The sequence below is a fragment of the Sceloporus undulatus genome, chromosome 4 (assembly GCF_019175285.1).
Source record: "Sceloporus undulatus isolate JIND9_A2432 ecotype Alabama chromosome 4, SceUnd_v1.1, whole genome shotgun sequence".
Lineage (NCBI taxonomy): Eukaryota > Metazoa > Chordata > Lepidosauria > Squamata > Phrynosomatidae > Sceloporus > Sceloporus undulatus.
Genome location: NC_056525.1, coordinates 148,786,094 through 148,802,569, shown reverse-complemented (window position 1 = coordinate 148,802,569; position 16,476 = coordinate 148,786,094). Strand labels below are relative to the sequence as shown.

The following is a 16,476-nucleotide window of genomic DNA, read 5'->3' as shown; positions in this document are numbered from 1 at the left end:
ACTAGGCTTTTTGTTTAAAGTAATATAATTAAAATATACAATCAAATACTTAAGTGAGCAATCAAAAAATGCAATATAAAATAATGTCCAAGATAAAGTGAATTAAAACTATGAAAGCTGAAATACTGCGAAAATGGCATCTTATGGTTCAGGTGAGAAAGTGCTGAAGGCACTTTCAATTCCCCTACACCACCCAGCACCATTACCCCACCACACACACACACACAGGAAAATAAAAACCTTCTGACCCAACCAAAAATACATTTGTCAGTCACTCAACTAACATATATAGTATTCATAAACCTTAGGTGTGTGTGTGTTATTTCCAATTTATGGCAATCCTACCATGAGATTTTATTGGCAAGATTTCCACAGAGGAGGTTTGCCATTGCTTTCCCCTGAGGCTGAGAGCACATGTCTTGCTCAGACACATCTAATTTATTTTCCAGATTTCAGATTAAACACAGGTATCATTAGGCACCGAAGCCCACTGAATGAGTACTGCAAAGAAAGGCAAAGATCAGTAGCTAACCAGCAAATTCAAAGCTCTTCTCTGGCCCCTTGCAGACTGGCATTTTGGGCTTGCCTGGGGGCAGAGTCAGGGAGTAGAGTCTACACGATGCATGCCCCAGCTCCACCCCAGGGCACCATGATGCCATGCACTGCATCACACAGCATGTGGCATCACAGCACTCCTCCAGCATTGCATCTGCAAGACGCAGCACCAAAGAAGCACCATATAGCCATGGCATCACTTTTGTGGCTCCTTTTCGTGCCCTGGAAAGGCTAGATTGGAGCGACAGTGTGCAACTGCCGTGAAGCCGCCCCTCTGTCCATAAACACAAAGAGGGGGTAAGGATCTGAAGATAAGGGTAGAGGTTGTATCTCCAAGAGGCAATAGGACAAGAAATGGTCAAGGAAGAGACCAAGAATACAAAGGGAACAAAAAGCAATAAAGCTCCAGATTCAGTATTTATTACTCTTAATCCAAGAGCTGAATGTAAATCTCAACTTTTGAAGTCCTATAAAATAAGTCAGTTAACTTTAAAGTGTAGCCTTTTTGAAACATACCAACTACAAGGCATTCTGTTCTCTTTTCTGCAAAATTTAGTACTGGTATTTGATCTTATGGAGTGATAGTCTTTTTATCCAGAATGTATGAATAGCAAGATGATCTTCTGGATCTTAAAAGTGAACGTTTTTAATGTAGGGTACTTAAATGGTAAACCACAACCTGCAAAGCCACCTAGAGCTGTGGTAAAACACCCCTGTGGATTACTCACAAATACGTAAGCAATAAAATGATAGCCAGAAATGAAAATGAAAGGGCCAGCCATAGGTTTAGATAGCATGAAACTGGACCTTTCTTCCTTAAAATTAATTACTTCTAATTTAATCCTCAAGAGGGAATTCAATGACAACGCACAATGAATAATTAATCAATGTGCCAGATAAAAGGAATCCTTCTATGATCTTCTAACACAAGGTATTAAGTGTTGAAATGAAAGGGATAAAACATGGAACTACTTGGGGCTCAAAAGGCAGAGCATTTCAACCTAATTCTTGAACAGGCTAGCTTGCAATGGCTAAAAAGTATGTGATTTATATTTAGTGCCATATTCTGGTGGGGGGGACACACACAAAAGATTACTGTTGCTGGGCAATCCAACAGCTTGTTACATTCTACAGTTTAAAAATAGTTCGATTTTAAAAAATGATGTGCACACCACTACAGTCTTTATTTAGTTGTGCTCCTTGTGACATTTTATGTTGTGGTTTAACACTACCCTGCCACCTTCCTTCCCACACTCTGGCTTTCCTTCTTGTTGTTGTGTGCCTTTAAGTCACTTCTGGCTTACACCATAATAAAAAGTGCCAGTATTTATTTCTGTTAGGTAACTTTCCTAAAACAAAAAATAAAGGGGGGGGGGATTTTGAAACATGATTCTGTCCAAGAAGTTATGCATTCCTTTCATGTTCTATAATCTATAAATATGAGAACAAGTAAATGGCACCCTTAAACATTTTAACACTGAGCCAAATTGTAATCGTTATGCACTTAACAAAATGCATAGGCTGGGGTGCGAAAAGCACCCCACCCAAATTCCTCTATTATATAGTGTCATATGTGTCAGCATCACAACTCAGCCCTGGAATTCTTATCAGGATTGATCACAATCACTACTGGATGGCAGCAGTTTTGGGGAATGATGACTCACTAACACCAGCTCCTGAAAATAATTTCCAGTGTCAGGAAGGAGCTTTTTGAAAGTCATTTCCTGCATCAAAGCACATAGGACTCCAAGAGAGAGAAAAATATCCAAAGAAAATGAAGCAGTATTTTCAACACAATTTATTTAATGGGGGGCACAACAATTAATGTTGTTGTTATGTGCCTTCAAGACTGTGACCTATGAAACCTTGTAAAAGTTTTCTTGGCAAGATTTATTCAGAAAACGTTTGCATATTACTTTCCCCTGAGAATTAAAGAGAGTGACTTGTCTAAGGTTTCCACAGCTGAATGAGTGTGGATTCGAATCCTGCTCTCCCAAAGTCCAAATTCAACACTCAAACCACTACACCACTCTGGATCTCACACAGCAACCAAAGCAAACAAGACCAAAAAAAAAAAAAAAATGTGTAGGAAAAGGGGAGAAGTTCACATGAGAGACAACATGCAGAGAAAATTCTTTTTGCAGCTGTTATCACACCAGTTTGAAGAGAAATGGCAAGGGAGGTCAGGCCATATGCATATTCCTTACTCCCTCGCTCTACACACAGATACAACAGTGGAATTTCCTGGTCTTGCCTGATTTAATTTGGACTGTTCTGTTCTTGTAACTGCACTGGAGCAAGTTATCCACTGCCCACTATAGTTGGGACTAGCAATTGGGTTTAGGCCTTTGACTAATACTACTAACAAACATACCTTTAGGATTGGCAGGAATCTTGACAATATCCTTACAATAGAGGAGTGGATTTCTTACTTTATTTCTTACTTACAGTCCATGAACTGACTGTATTATAATGAAGTTGCTGATATTTTCTTATGTGATTCCTTTAAAAGTTACAGCTTCTTTTCAGTGCTTTTTTACAGTGTTCAATTCAGAGCTGGTCTTAAGACATTTTCTACTCTGATCTCAATATTATTGTTTCAAATACTGTACCACACAAATAATGAAGTCTGATACAAAAAAAATGGCTTGTACACACAACTGCACACAAGCAATGTTGCCTAAAATCTGATGCTCTAATTCAAATCATTTCCTGATGATACCAAATATGGTGTTATTTTGCTAATGGTTTAGAAAAAAAAACTTGGAATGACCAGGTACCTAGATCATTTGCCACCCCACTTCTTTTTTTCTTAAGGCTCCAGTCCAATTTTTAAATATATATATATCAGATATATACAATGCTTCCATTGTAAAATGACAGATCCCTTGCTTCTGTTTACCACCTGCATGACACAGAAGGTTGTCAGTTTATTAAAGTGAGGCCCAAAGACCGAAGTGAAGCAGTAATTACCCTGCAAGTGATCACCAGTTGTCCTAGGTAGGGTTATTAGAGTGAAAGCTTCAGAGGGCTGCTGTGCCTTTAATGGCTATGCAGAAGAGGGGATTTCAGCAGGTATTGGTTTTGTGGCAAGCAACACCTGCTGAAATTCTCTCTTCTTTGTTTGTTTCTGCTGTGTGCCTTCAAGTCGTTTCTGACTTTTGGAGACCCTGAATCATAGGGCTTTCTGAGGCTGAGAGTATGTGAGTCGCCTAAGGTCACCGAGTGGGTTTCTTTGGCAAGCGGGGAATTGAACCCTGTTCTCCAGAGTCCACAGGAACTCTTTGCAATTTTCACTCTAGCAACCTTAGTCCTGAAACCACCATTCATGATAGCCCACAATGCTCAAAAGGTTTATTACACTGGAGGGTTGTGGGAAATCAAAATGATGGCTCACTTCCAACCACACAGTGCAAAGGCCTCAAGAAAGTGTCCATATAACTGTAAGTCTTGTGGAAGGGCTAGGGAATGCTGCCTCCTGGTGTCAGGCCTGCCTGTATATTTTTGTCATCATTTTCATCTTTATATTTACTTTTCATCTTCTATTTCATCTTCATCTTTATATTTGAACAATCTGGACTCCAAATAAGTTTACTGAATGACAATTAGCTACTATATAACATATAAAATGAATTTAAACAACCACTCCAAAATCAGTAACTAAGTTGTTCATGTTGTATTACTTGAAACATCCTTACCTGCACCTTTTTCAAAGCTACTGGAACACCATCCAACAGGCACGTGGCTCTGTAAACTTCACTAAATTGTCCGCGGCCAATCTTCTTTTCTATTCGAAAGTTGGCTAGGGTATTATAGCCCATGTCAGGTCGTAAGGCTTTCTGCAGTCAAAGAAACAAGAAAATGATTTCAAATCATAAACCGTACATCATTTAGAGAAAATATGTAACTTCCCCCATGCCCACCATACTCTCATCAGCCAGTTGGTCAACCCATTAGATTTAAGAATATGAATGTGACAAAAGCTATGCATGGACCGCTAAGTGCATGTCAGAAGGAATAAGAAGTCTTTGTTGTCAGCCAACTTTATGATACATTTGTTCTGAGTTTTTAACACTCGTTTTAGGAGATGTGCTAAATGCTGGAGAGTCTGTATTGTATCCTGTGTTTGTGTGCTGTGTGCCTTCAAGTCATTTTTAATAATAATAATAATAATAATAGTAATAATATGCTTTATTTGTAATCCACTTTTCCAGGGTTTGATCAAAGCGGCATACAATAATAATATAAAAAACATTCCAATAAAATCGATTAAAACAGCATAAAAAAGGCACAATGATCATAACAACAAAGGGCCAGATAGGTGGGGGAGTCAATATACACATTCCAGGGTCGTCGATAAAAGGGGTAAGGGATACAATAATATCTCACGGTGGGAAGGCTTGGGAAAAGAAATACGTCTTTAGATTCTTTTTAAAAAGATCTATAGATGTGGTGGAGCGGAGCTTATCTGGGAGACTATTCCAAGATCTAGGGGCTAAGATAGAGAATGCCCTCTGTGAGGTCCTCACATAGCGTGTTGTTGGGACCTCCAACAATTTCATCCCATTTTGACTTATGGTGACCCTGAGGCAAACCTATCATTGGGTTTTCTTGGCAAGATTTGTTCAGAGGACAAATTTTGCCTCCCTTGAGGCAGATTTCCCCGAGGCTGAGAATTGTACCCTACATTTTAGCATTTTGATTGCCTCCCCATTTAGAACTTGCCCCACCTGATATCATTTCACCTCATGTCATCACCAAATGACATGTGCCAACAATGTAAACTCCACCATCTTCACTGGTTCGCATTCTATTCCCAATAGCCACTGATGGTGCTGGCTTTGACTTTTTTTGACTTGAAGGCTTAAATCAGGAGCGAGAAATGTGCAGCCCTCCCAAGCCATTTTCAGCCTCCAGAGCCCCTCCAAGAAAAAAATAGGGTGGAAATATATGTAAATGCAGCCTGGGGGTGTGGAGTGCATTTTCATTCTGTTTTCACTCCCTTGGCCATTTTGAGCCCTAAGAGGTGTTTTAAAAAAAAAGAAATGACCTGTAATTCAATTTGTGTTTTTTTAAAATATATATTACTTTTGTGGGCCTATAACAGCTCATCAGGGAAGATGATGAATGTCACTTCCACATCACATATAGGATGGGACAACCAGGGAGCATAGTCTTAAAGAGAACTTTGCAGGGCCCACCCTGGCTGAAACGGCCCAAGACTAAAATATCTCTAAAGCAAAGGTTTCTTTCTGGAATTTATATTTTTAAAAAATATATTTTCAAGCTGTGGATGGATGAAACCATGAATAAAGAATCCATGGAGATGGAGGGTCGACTGTATTACTCTTTGGGATTTCTCCAAAATGAAAGACTGCTCTGAGGCAACTGATGCCTTCTGTAGGCATTTCCACAATGCAAGTTAAGGCATCTTAACACCATGAGTTGGTAAACATGAATAAACTTGCTTTAGGTGCATGGTGCAGCCAATGAATGCTTTCCTACACAAGAGGGATGCTAGAGAAGACAAACAACACTAAGACATTGCTTTAGCAATCACGAGCCCCATTTGCGGCTTCTCAGGAGTTGTGCCTTCCAAAGTAATAACCATAAAGTTATAAAGACAATACAGAGCATATTAGAACGCAGAGAAATCCACAGCAAACTGCAACATCAGGCTTTGTCATGATAGCCATGGCTATAAGAATTATCAGCTATATCAACTATAAGAATTACTACTCTGAGGAGCTCTTGGTGAAAATATTTTAACTCAAAGCTGCTCCCATCCTCTGGAGCTCCCTCCCAGAGGTGACTAGGCTGGCTCCCTCCCAGTTTTTCTTTCACTAGCAGGTAAATAACTTTTTGTTTAAACAGGATTTTAATACATAAGCACTCTCAGGGAGGTTTCTTATTGGGGTGCGTGCTTTATTTATTATTTAACTTTAGGCGTCAGCGTGGCGTAGTGGTTTGAATGTTGGACTGTGACTGTAAGTCCAAGTTTGATTCCTTGGCTCAGCCATGAAATCCAGCAGGCAAGTCACACTTTCTCAGCCTCAGATGAAGGAATTGGCAAACCTCCTGTTAACAAATCTTGTCAAGAAAATCCCATGATAGGTTCATGACCTTGGAGTCGTCCTAAGTTGGAAATGACTTGAAGGCACATAACAACAAGCAACAATGTTTTTAGAATAATTTTATTTTAATTGTGTAAGTTTAAATTGATTTCTTCTGTAAGACACCTTGGGTCCCACTCTGGAAGAAAGGTGGCATATAAAGTTAAATAAATAAATAAGATATGGTCTACTCCTCAGGTTTCTCACCAAGAGTTTTGTCAGCAGCTCCATGGATCTAGAGCACAGCCCTGCTTTCCTATAGATAAATCCTGTGACCAACCACCTGACTTTGATTATTAAAACTGTTCGTTCCCCAACACTTTAGCTTAGGGTAAGTGTGGAAAATATGTGGCCCTCCAATTGTTGCTGGACCAGAACTCCCACTATTCCAAACCATTGGCTATGTTGGCAGGAACTGCTGAAAGCTGGAGGGCTACAAGTCCCTACCCTCTTCCCCCACTGGATTAGGGGACACTAAATTCTGTTATAACATGATAGTTGTATTCCTTAAATAATCCCCATTATAGAAAACCATACACTAAAACTAACAGGACCTTTGGGGAAATTACGGTTGGGTGCAGCTCTCAAAATATATTACTGGTAGCTAAGATACTTATTTAATTTGTCACAAATTTTAATGCATAAATTTTAATTATATGTATAAAAGGTGACTCTTACCACTAAAAAAAATATAGGAAAAGTCTTTATCCCAAGGGTGGGCAAAATATGCCTCCATCCTCTGGAACCTGCCCCGCGCCAAAAAAGAGAAGAGACCCTCCCCAATAATTTAAACAGCTAAAAATGTTTGCCATGAGCACGGTAATGGTTTGAATTTTGAATTAAGACTCTGGAGACCAGGGTTCAATTTCCAATTCAGCTATAAAACACATTGGCTGACCTTGGGCCAATGAGATGCTCTCAGCCTCGGGGGAAGGCAATGGCAAACCTCCTCTGTACAAATTTCGTAAAGAAAACCCCATGATAGGTTCGGCTTTGGGTCGCCATAAATCGGAAACAACTTGAAGGCACACAGCAACAACAATAACAATTCTTGCCATGCCTTGGCACAGACAAACCTCAGCAGTCCAATGTTATGCAAATATTCCCTCCTATTCCTTAACCCTCATTCATTACTGTCCCAAATTAAAATATCATTGCTCGCAAATACTTCCACCCCATCTTTCCACCCATCTCACTCACTTCCTATCCCAGTTTAAAATCTCATCCCTGATTTGCAAATCCTCCTTTCTTTTCTTCCATCCCTCTCACTTCGGTCCCTCACTTCTTGAGCCCACTAGGCTGAGAAACTGAAGGGAGGCAGGGTTGCCTTAACAGCTGAAATGCAGAGAGGCGCCAATTTTGAAGGCTCAAGATGGGATTGCACTATAGCCAATTAAGAGTTCATGTTCTGTAACTACTATTCCTCTATTAGCTAATGAAATATTGTATGTACATGAATTCAGAATTAACAAACACTTATTACCGTATTTAACTGTTTGTACTCTTAAATAAGGTGCACCATCCCATTTAGTACTGACTATACAGTTGACTTTTCCTTGTGGGGAGGAGGAAACAGTAAACTGAGAGAAAGAGACAGTCTGCATTATTCTCTATTTTCTATCCTGAGTATTTTGTACACCAAAATTTTGGATGCTATTTGGCTGCAAGCATTATTCTAAATAAACCAGTTAACTAAAGGATTACAGAACAGTATCAGCATTGTCATTTTCTCATCCGTGCATTAGAAAGCAATAGCTTACACAAAATGTTTTAAGTACACACTGAGTGTTTTAGAAATTCAACAGATACTAGAAATATATCTAGGCTTTTGCCTCTTGGATGCTTGTCCATACTGTCAAAAACAAATTAATATCCAACAGAGGCGCAAACATCACAATATGGAACTGAGATGGCATTGCACCAATTCAGGGGCGTATACTGGAAAGGTGCCTATGTAGGTTTAATGAGGTTATCTGAAGCATTTGGAGTAAAAACATCAGAACTTGTGGAGTCCTCTCTCTCTCATTATTCCAAAGCTCACATTACAGAGAAGCAGAATGCAGCTTCATTAAGCCTGTGCAGCTTCATTAAGCTTGGATAGGGTTAGTGTGTGTGTGTGTGGATGTTTAACCAGCATATATTGTTAAAAAAAATCTGAACTGGGAATTGCATCCTCTGTCTGCACAGTAACTTGACAAACATTAGCGTGAACTACTAAAGCAGTGTGACAACCGCATGCTGAGAGCAAAGTCTCACTAATGTGTTTTGGCATGCAGGCTTGTAATCACACATTTACATATGCAATGACCTACATTTGCATGTCAGATCACACACTGTCTGGCTTTATTAAGACTGGGCACCTCCCTGTGCTTGGCGGCCAGAGTGGCGAGAGAGGGCCAGAGGGCCGCGGTTTTTTTGCCAGTTGAGGGATGAACTGCCACCAAGGATTAGACTGATACGGCCTGAGCATTAGACACTTCATTAGAGGTAATCTGTTTAACAGTGGGCAGTGTATGTAAACTTCACAGCCCATTTGCGGCACCTTCCCACCCACCCCCACCGCCAATAGCCTTTCTTCAAAGGGCAGCGTGGCTGACTGACAGCTTGTCTCATCTGCTCCCTTGTCCTGTCAGACAATTTAGATGTAGAGACCTGACATGAGAAGCAACATAGCTGCACATCTCCCAACTATCACCCAGGTCTCCCCCCCAGCCACAATATAATTTGGAAAAAAATATATTAAGTTCATGCATAATGGGGGCATCAGTTGGGCAGAGAACATATTACATACATTTCTGCAACAAGAGGAGGGCATTTTAAACCAGCCCACATGGGAAGAGAGGAGAATAACAGCAACAATGTCTTCTATTTCAGGAGGTGTGCTTTTGTTTTAAATGACAATCCATTTATGGAACTAGATCATCCACACTGTAACTTAATTCCCTCCCAGGTTCAGGACAAGACCAACACTTGTCTCCTTCCAAACCATGGTTTTGCAGATCAGTAGGCAGCTACAGGAATACATTCCCCTTTTCCTCTTTCCTCCTTTACCTTTTTCAGCTGATGGGCGGGGGACAACGCTTCAGATATTGGCACACTGCCATTCCCAGCTCTTCTAGCCAGCCACAGTCAATGGTAGAGAAAGGAGGAGTTGTGGTTCAACAGCATCTGGATGGCTATCCCATTCCCACCCCTAGGTTAGAATTACATCTGCACCACAGCCTAGAAAAAATACTTAGGGGAATACCATGGTCATGCAGATTGGGGAAGAAGATTTGAGGGATTATTTTCCCCAAAAAAGTAATTTTTCTGATCTCTGTTATAATCTGCAACAAAGTGAGTTTATGCATGGGTTTCCACATTAACAAGAGTTAGAAACCCAGATCTTTTGTGGATTTCCAAAGCTTGATTGAGAAGAACCTGAAATTGTAATCTTGCTACTCACTACAAGTAAGGTGTAAAAAGGGGACATATACCTTCAATGGCCTTCTAATATTCCACAGATAGGCACTAGTGGTACAGTCCACCAAACAACAGATGTCCCAGCATCTTTGGAGACACATATCTTTCCATCACACTCTAAATGTGTAGGCAGCAAAAAAAAAAAAGAAGACTACAACATAAAGTGTGAACAGTCTCCAATTCCAAAGTGACAGTTATGCTGAAATTAGTGAATGTTAACAATCTTTCTGCTCTTTCTTTCTTAAAAATTGCTTTCATACTTCAGTCCAGATTGAATACAATTTAATTAGAGTGTTTGTTTCTTCCTCAGAAGCTAGATTTCAACCATTTTACAGCTCTGTGAAGTTTTGCAGACATAAGAAAATATCTTTCTCTTTCTCTCTCTCTCTCTCTCTCTCTCTCTCTCTCTCTCTCTCTCTCTCTCAGACTTACGATTACTTTCAAACTGAAAGAGGTAAATGTCTCACTTTCATTTATCGACATTCACATCATTTTGAATTAGTTTACGATTATCACCTTCATCATCATCATCATCATTTATTTCTACAGTGCCATCGGTGAACAACAAAAAACAGCCAGCCCTGCCAAAGGCATACAATCTGAAATATATATACACATACATACTGGGGAACTTGATTGTAGATTTAGCAAAAATTTTGTTTGTTTTTTGTGGCACTCCTATGAAATTACTGAAAACGTGTGGGAAATGTAAACACTCAAACACATGAATTATATTAGCACAACCATTATCCAAAAAAATCACATTTCACCAAAACCTTCCTTCTTAAATTGTTGCTCCAGTCCTATACATTCTAGATTCTAACTTCCTATTTCCGCCTCTCTGGTATTAAGTCCCATAAAATGCATGTCCCTTATTGGTCAGCAGAGGTTCCAGCCCCTGCCTGACACAAACCTGAACATGGATCAGAGAGTCAGAAAAAGATTTAAGGATTATTAGACTAACCTTTGCTCCCTAGCAAGTCACTATGCCTAAGTCACATACTGTAATCTTACCATTTTCATAAAGAGGAATCTAACTAGTTGTTCCTTTCTTAGAAATCCTTTTTGCTGTACAGTCGGCCCTTCTTATACACGGATATTTTATACACAGATTCAACCATCCACGGTTTGAAAATGGTCAAAAAAAAGTATAAATCAAATATCAAACTTTGATTTTCCATTTTTTATAAAGGGACACTATTTTGCCATGTCATTATATTTAATGGGACTTGAACATACACGGATTTTGTTATACACGGGGGATCTTGGAACCAAACCCTAGCGTTTAACAAGGGTCCACTGTACTAGCTTTCAAATGTCTTAAAAGAAAAGGCTGCTCTCTTCAACAGAAGAAAAGGCCCTTAATGATTTCCCTGCCAGGAAGTTGATAGTCAACAGGTGTCACTATCTTTGTCACTTTCAGCCTTCTGACAGGGAAAGGTATGTGCTGCAGAAATGCTCATTTCCACCCCAGACGCAAGATCCATCTTCTTTATTAAATCTAGATATCTCCAACAAGTTGCATCTTCCATCTTCCCAGAGTCCACTATGAATTTGAAATCCATTTGAATGCCAGGAGTGTGAAAAATAAAAGAATATGGACAAATTATATTTTCCCCACTTCTTCTTGTTGTTGTTGTTGTTGTTGTTGTTGTTACTGTGTGCCTTCAAGTAACTTCTGATTTATGGTGACCCCTAAAGTAAACCTATCTTGGGGTGTCTTTTGGCAAAATTTGTTCAGAAGGGGTTTATCTTTACCTTTCTCTGAGGTTGAGAGAGTGTGACTTGCCGAAGATCAGCCAGTGGGTTTCCATGGCCGAGCAGGGATCCAAACCCTGGCTCTAGAGTCACAACCACTATGTTGTTCAAACCACTATACCATATTGGTTCTCCTTTTCCTCACTATGGAGTAACAATATTTTCTCCCTTGAGAAACAGAGCTGTTTGGGTCATATCCTGGGAGAAAGTCATGGTATAAAGAAATAAACAGAATAAGCAATGTGTTCAGATAAACGTACTGCTACATTTTGTGTCTGTTTGGTACAGTATATCATCTTTTAAAAAGAAGAAAACATACATTATAGCACAAAGAAAAACAGAACTTCCTTACTTTTCAACAATGTTCAAGTATGATGTAGTGGTTTGATTCCAGAAGGCCAAGGCTTGAATCTTTGCTCCACCATGGAAACCCAATGAGTAACCTTCAGAGACTCACGGTCTCTGTCTTAGAGGAAAGCAAAGGCAAACATCCTCTGAATTAATCTTGCCATGAGAAACTTATGATGAGATCACCATTAGTCAGAGTTGACTTGAAGGCATATAATAATAATGTTCAATAGCCCTAATCCCACTGGAGAACTGTCCACATTTCATAATATTCATGCATTATCAACTATGTACAGAACAATAATTTAAAAGACTGATGTGAATCCCAACATGGAAAATAAAACTTAAATAAATAAGATATGCATCATCATTTGGGGAAACAATAATGCACAGAAAAAAATAAGCTTTCCAGTGGCACTGTTGTTTTACTATTTCACTATTCTACACCTTGATACCTACTCTTACCAACCAGTAGAATAGCCTACCTGTGGCTGAAACTGAGGAACAGGAGGGCCTGGCATGCCTTGAGATTGTTCGTCCATTGTTTAAATCACAACACCTCGAATTACCTGTATAAGAACAAAATAAAATAAAATCTTATTTTTGCATGCCTCTTTTCTTCTAGGCATTACGTATACCACCTTACATATTTCCTTGGTACTTACAGGTTGATGGAGGAGAATACTATATAGAGAAGAGTAAACAGAAGAGGAATGTCACTACATTAGCCTGATTTACCTAGGGAGGAGTAAGGATTGACAAGTTGACAAGCCATAAAAAGAGTATCAACACTCACAACAGAACATTCATCATCAGTGAAACGTCAAGAGATCATTTCCTCATCCAACCAATAATTTTCAGCTTTTTCAAATCCACAGCCTATCTTTAGCCCATGTATCAGGTTATTTGTTTCTTGTGTTTGTAAAGTACTGTTAATGTATTAACTCATGTCACTGCTGTTGTGAACTAAGTAGGCCTGGCTGCAATCCAACCGGTTCTGATGCACAAGTGAAATACCAATGCAACAGACCACCACACAGACAAAGTGACAAAGATTGGTACATATTACACCTCGTGTTGTTTCAAACGCAGTTACTTCTTCCAGCAGAGGTGTTTGGCATTTTCAAGTAAAAGAGACAGTGGAGTGTGTGATTAACACTGCCTGAGGTTCAACAAAACATTTGAATAATGCAAATAAAATCATGTTCATTTAAAAAAAAAAGATAACACCCAAGATTTTCATACAACATGCACTGTTTCATTTTGTTTGTTGTTGTTGTTGTTGTGTGCCTTCAAGTAATTTCTGACTTACGGCAACCCTAAGGCAAAACTATCATGGGGTTTACTTGGCAAGATTTGTTCAGAGGCAGTTTGCCATTGCCTTCCCCTGAGGTTAAGAACATGTGACTTGCCCAGTGGGTTTTCCTGGCTGAGCTGGAAACTGAACCCTGGTCTCCAGAGTCGTAGCCCAGCACTCAAACCACTATGCAATACTGTCTCTCAAGGTGTCATACAATTTAAGAATGTGCATTTCATTGGTAGAGGGGATAATCCCTATGGATAAATGGTTAGACAAAGGGTCCATTACCTAATGGCAGAAGGAGAAACTTACAGAAGAAGCTGCAGAGTGGAGAACTGCCAAAAATTTCTCACATCTGCCCTTCATTCCATCAGTGAGAACATTCGATGAATGCAGCTCTGCACATGGCAACTCAGAAATGAACCAAATGTCTGTAACTGTAATCTATAACCCATGGCATTAAAACCAATCCTACTGAAGTAAAAGAAGTCTTCCCTAAATGGGTGGTGACTTGACCTATTGCCTAATAAGTCATATACAGTGGGCCCCTGGTATCCACTGGGGTTTGGTTCCAGGACCCCCTGTGGATACCAAAATCCATGATGCTCAAGTCCCATTATATACAGTGGCATAGTAAAATGGTGTCCCTTCTATAAAATCACAAAATCAAGGCTTCCTTTTGGAATGTATATATTTTTAAAATATTTTCAAGCCATGGATTGTTTAATCCATAAATACAGAGGGACAACTGTATTTATGTATTTATTTATTTATTTAGTTATTTATTTATTTATTTACTGTATTATACCCCATTCTTCAGCCAGAAAGGCTCTCAGAGCAGCTGACAGATAGCTAGACATTTCCATGTCCTCAGGCTTACAGTCTAAAAGAGACATAACACAAAAGGCGAAGGGAATGGCAGTGGGAAGGGGAGTAAGTCCAGTGGTTCTTCTCTCCCTCCGAGGTCTGAACCATGGCAGATGGACTGGAGGGAGGACTCTTCTTCTTACTTTAGGCCTGGCCTGATGGAGTTGGCCAGCCTTTCTCTCCCTCTCAGGCTTGATGGTATCAGATGGCAAAGAGGGAGGGCTCATCTTACATATATCTGTGCATATATCAAAATATCAGCACAATCCAATCCATCTATAAAGATTTTCACACTGGAGCTTACCGTGGGTTAAGTGCTGGTAAAACATCCCTGAAGCGGGAGGGTGTGAAAGTCAGTCACGCTTCTGAAACGTCAGTGAAGCGTCCCCTCGCCTCTACCATCCTTGAATCATACACAGAGCAGACATTTCCTATTAATGGGAACTTTGTGACCGGCTTTCACACCCTCTCGCTTCAGGGTTGATTTAACAGTGCTTTACCAGCGCTTAAACCAAGGTGAGCGCCGGTGTGAAAATCTTCTATGGTTCAAAATATGACCCCATCCCTCCACAGTGAACAGACAGAGGATTTTATCTAACACGTTATGTATTTACACTTGCGTAAATCTTGGAATTTACAAGTAAGTGCTACCAGTGAAATACATAAAAGTAAGTGAGCATAAGATTGCAGAATTATCAAGCATGGTTACTCATAGCTATGTCTACAAAAAAGATAAGTAAAATAAGGTTCAGAGCAGCCTATTCCTATGCAGGGTTATTTTGAGGTAAATCCTACTGGATTCAATAAAACTTGCACCAAGATAACATGCATCAGATTGCATCCTAAGAAATGCAATGAAACAACAGAGCTGTTTTAAAACATTTCTCCTAAAAATGGTTACTTTTTGCTATTTACGACTCATTTCTTTTAAAAACATGAACAGTTTTAGACTCTCTAGGTCAAATGTGTGCTTTTTAGAACCAAAGTGTAAGTGAAGATCAGGATCTTTTAACGTGACAAAATAATTAAGCAATGGTAACATCACTATTTGTGCCTTATAATTCTTAATCCAGAAGTAAAGCTTTCCCACAAAGCAATTCTTAAAGGTCTTTGGTCAGTTATTTTAACTGAGGTATTAAAATTGATCCCTAGCAAATACTATTTCCCTTCTACCTTGCATCTCAAAACAATTGTCATAAAGGCTGGTAGCGTTATTAATACAAGTAGCACCTATCTTTTAAGCAGCACTGTGTGTTTGTGTGGCCTTCAAGTCATCTATTGACTTATGAGGGCCCCATGAATTCCATAGTGTTTTTTTTTTAAGGCAAGGAATACTCAGAGGCTATGTCCAGGCGATGTGATAATCTGTATCTTCTCCATGACCCTGCCCAGGCTGTGCGATCTTCAGGAGAGATCCTTCTCCTACCACCTTCACAGGCACAGCTCTGGAACTCCCTTTTTAGGGAGACAAGAATGGACTACTCCTTCCTAGCTTTCCATTGGCAGACAAAGGAGTTATTTGCCTTTTTGGTTTGCAATGCGACTATGTGAGCAATCTCACTCACACATTCCTGATTGGTTGTTCACATTATTATCGGAACCACATCTATGCACATTTCTGCAAGTTCTGCTGCTCACATGTGTTAGCACTGCGAATAAAGATGGAGTCAATGATGCAGATGCATTTGAAATACATTCAAGACATGCAGAGTTTTATCCCAGATCTATCCACATTGGTTATTCACAGCTATTCCTTCAGGAAAACAAAAAAAAAACCCTCAAAGTTGAATATCCCAGGTTTGGAGAGGGTTGGCAGACCCCCCTCTCACAGCAAAAAAATGAATAGGATGCATTCAAGATTCATGTGAACAACACAGATTCAACCGGGATTATTTTCACCATTTGGATGACCCCAAAGACTTCTTCATTCTGACAGGCTTTTTGAGAACTGCAGGTTTCTAAAGAAATGGCTTTTGAGAAAATGCTGGACAGTTTTAATAATTGTTTTTAAATTGTTTTAATGTTTTTAATGTTTAAGATGACTTAAATTCTGGTCTTGTAGAGAAAGTGGGA

At 39.5% G+C, this 16,476-nt stretch overlaps 1 protein-coding gene across 2 annotated transcripts in view; it reads right to left on the bottom strand.

Moving 5' to 3' along the window:
- The window catches only part of NEK7 (NIMA related kinase 7), a 74,594-nt gene that overhangs the window by 54,099 nt on the left and 4,019 nt on the right, over nt 1-16,476 (bottom strand). The window contains exons 1-3 of one of the 2 annotated variants that reach the window (XM_042464119.1): nt 12,722-12,805; nt 12,241-12,354; nt 4,254-4,394 (exon numbers count right to left, since the gene is read on the bottom strand). In XM_042464119.1, the coding sequence (XP_042320053.1) occupies nt 4,254-4,376 (123 nt within the window). In that variant the 5' untranslated portion in view covers nt 4,377-4,394; nt 12,241-12,354; nt 12,722-12,805. Of the gene's footprint in view, nt 1-4,253; nt 4,395-12,240; nt 12,355-12,721; nt 12,806-16,476 lie in introns of those variants that run through there. The other variant, XM_042464118.1, reaches the window with a different exon arrangement.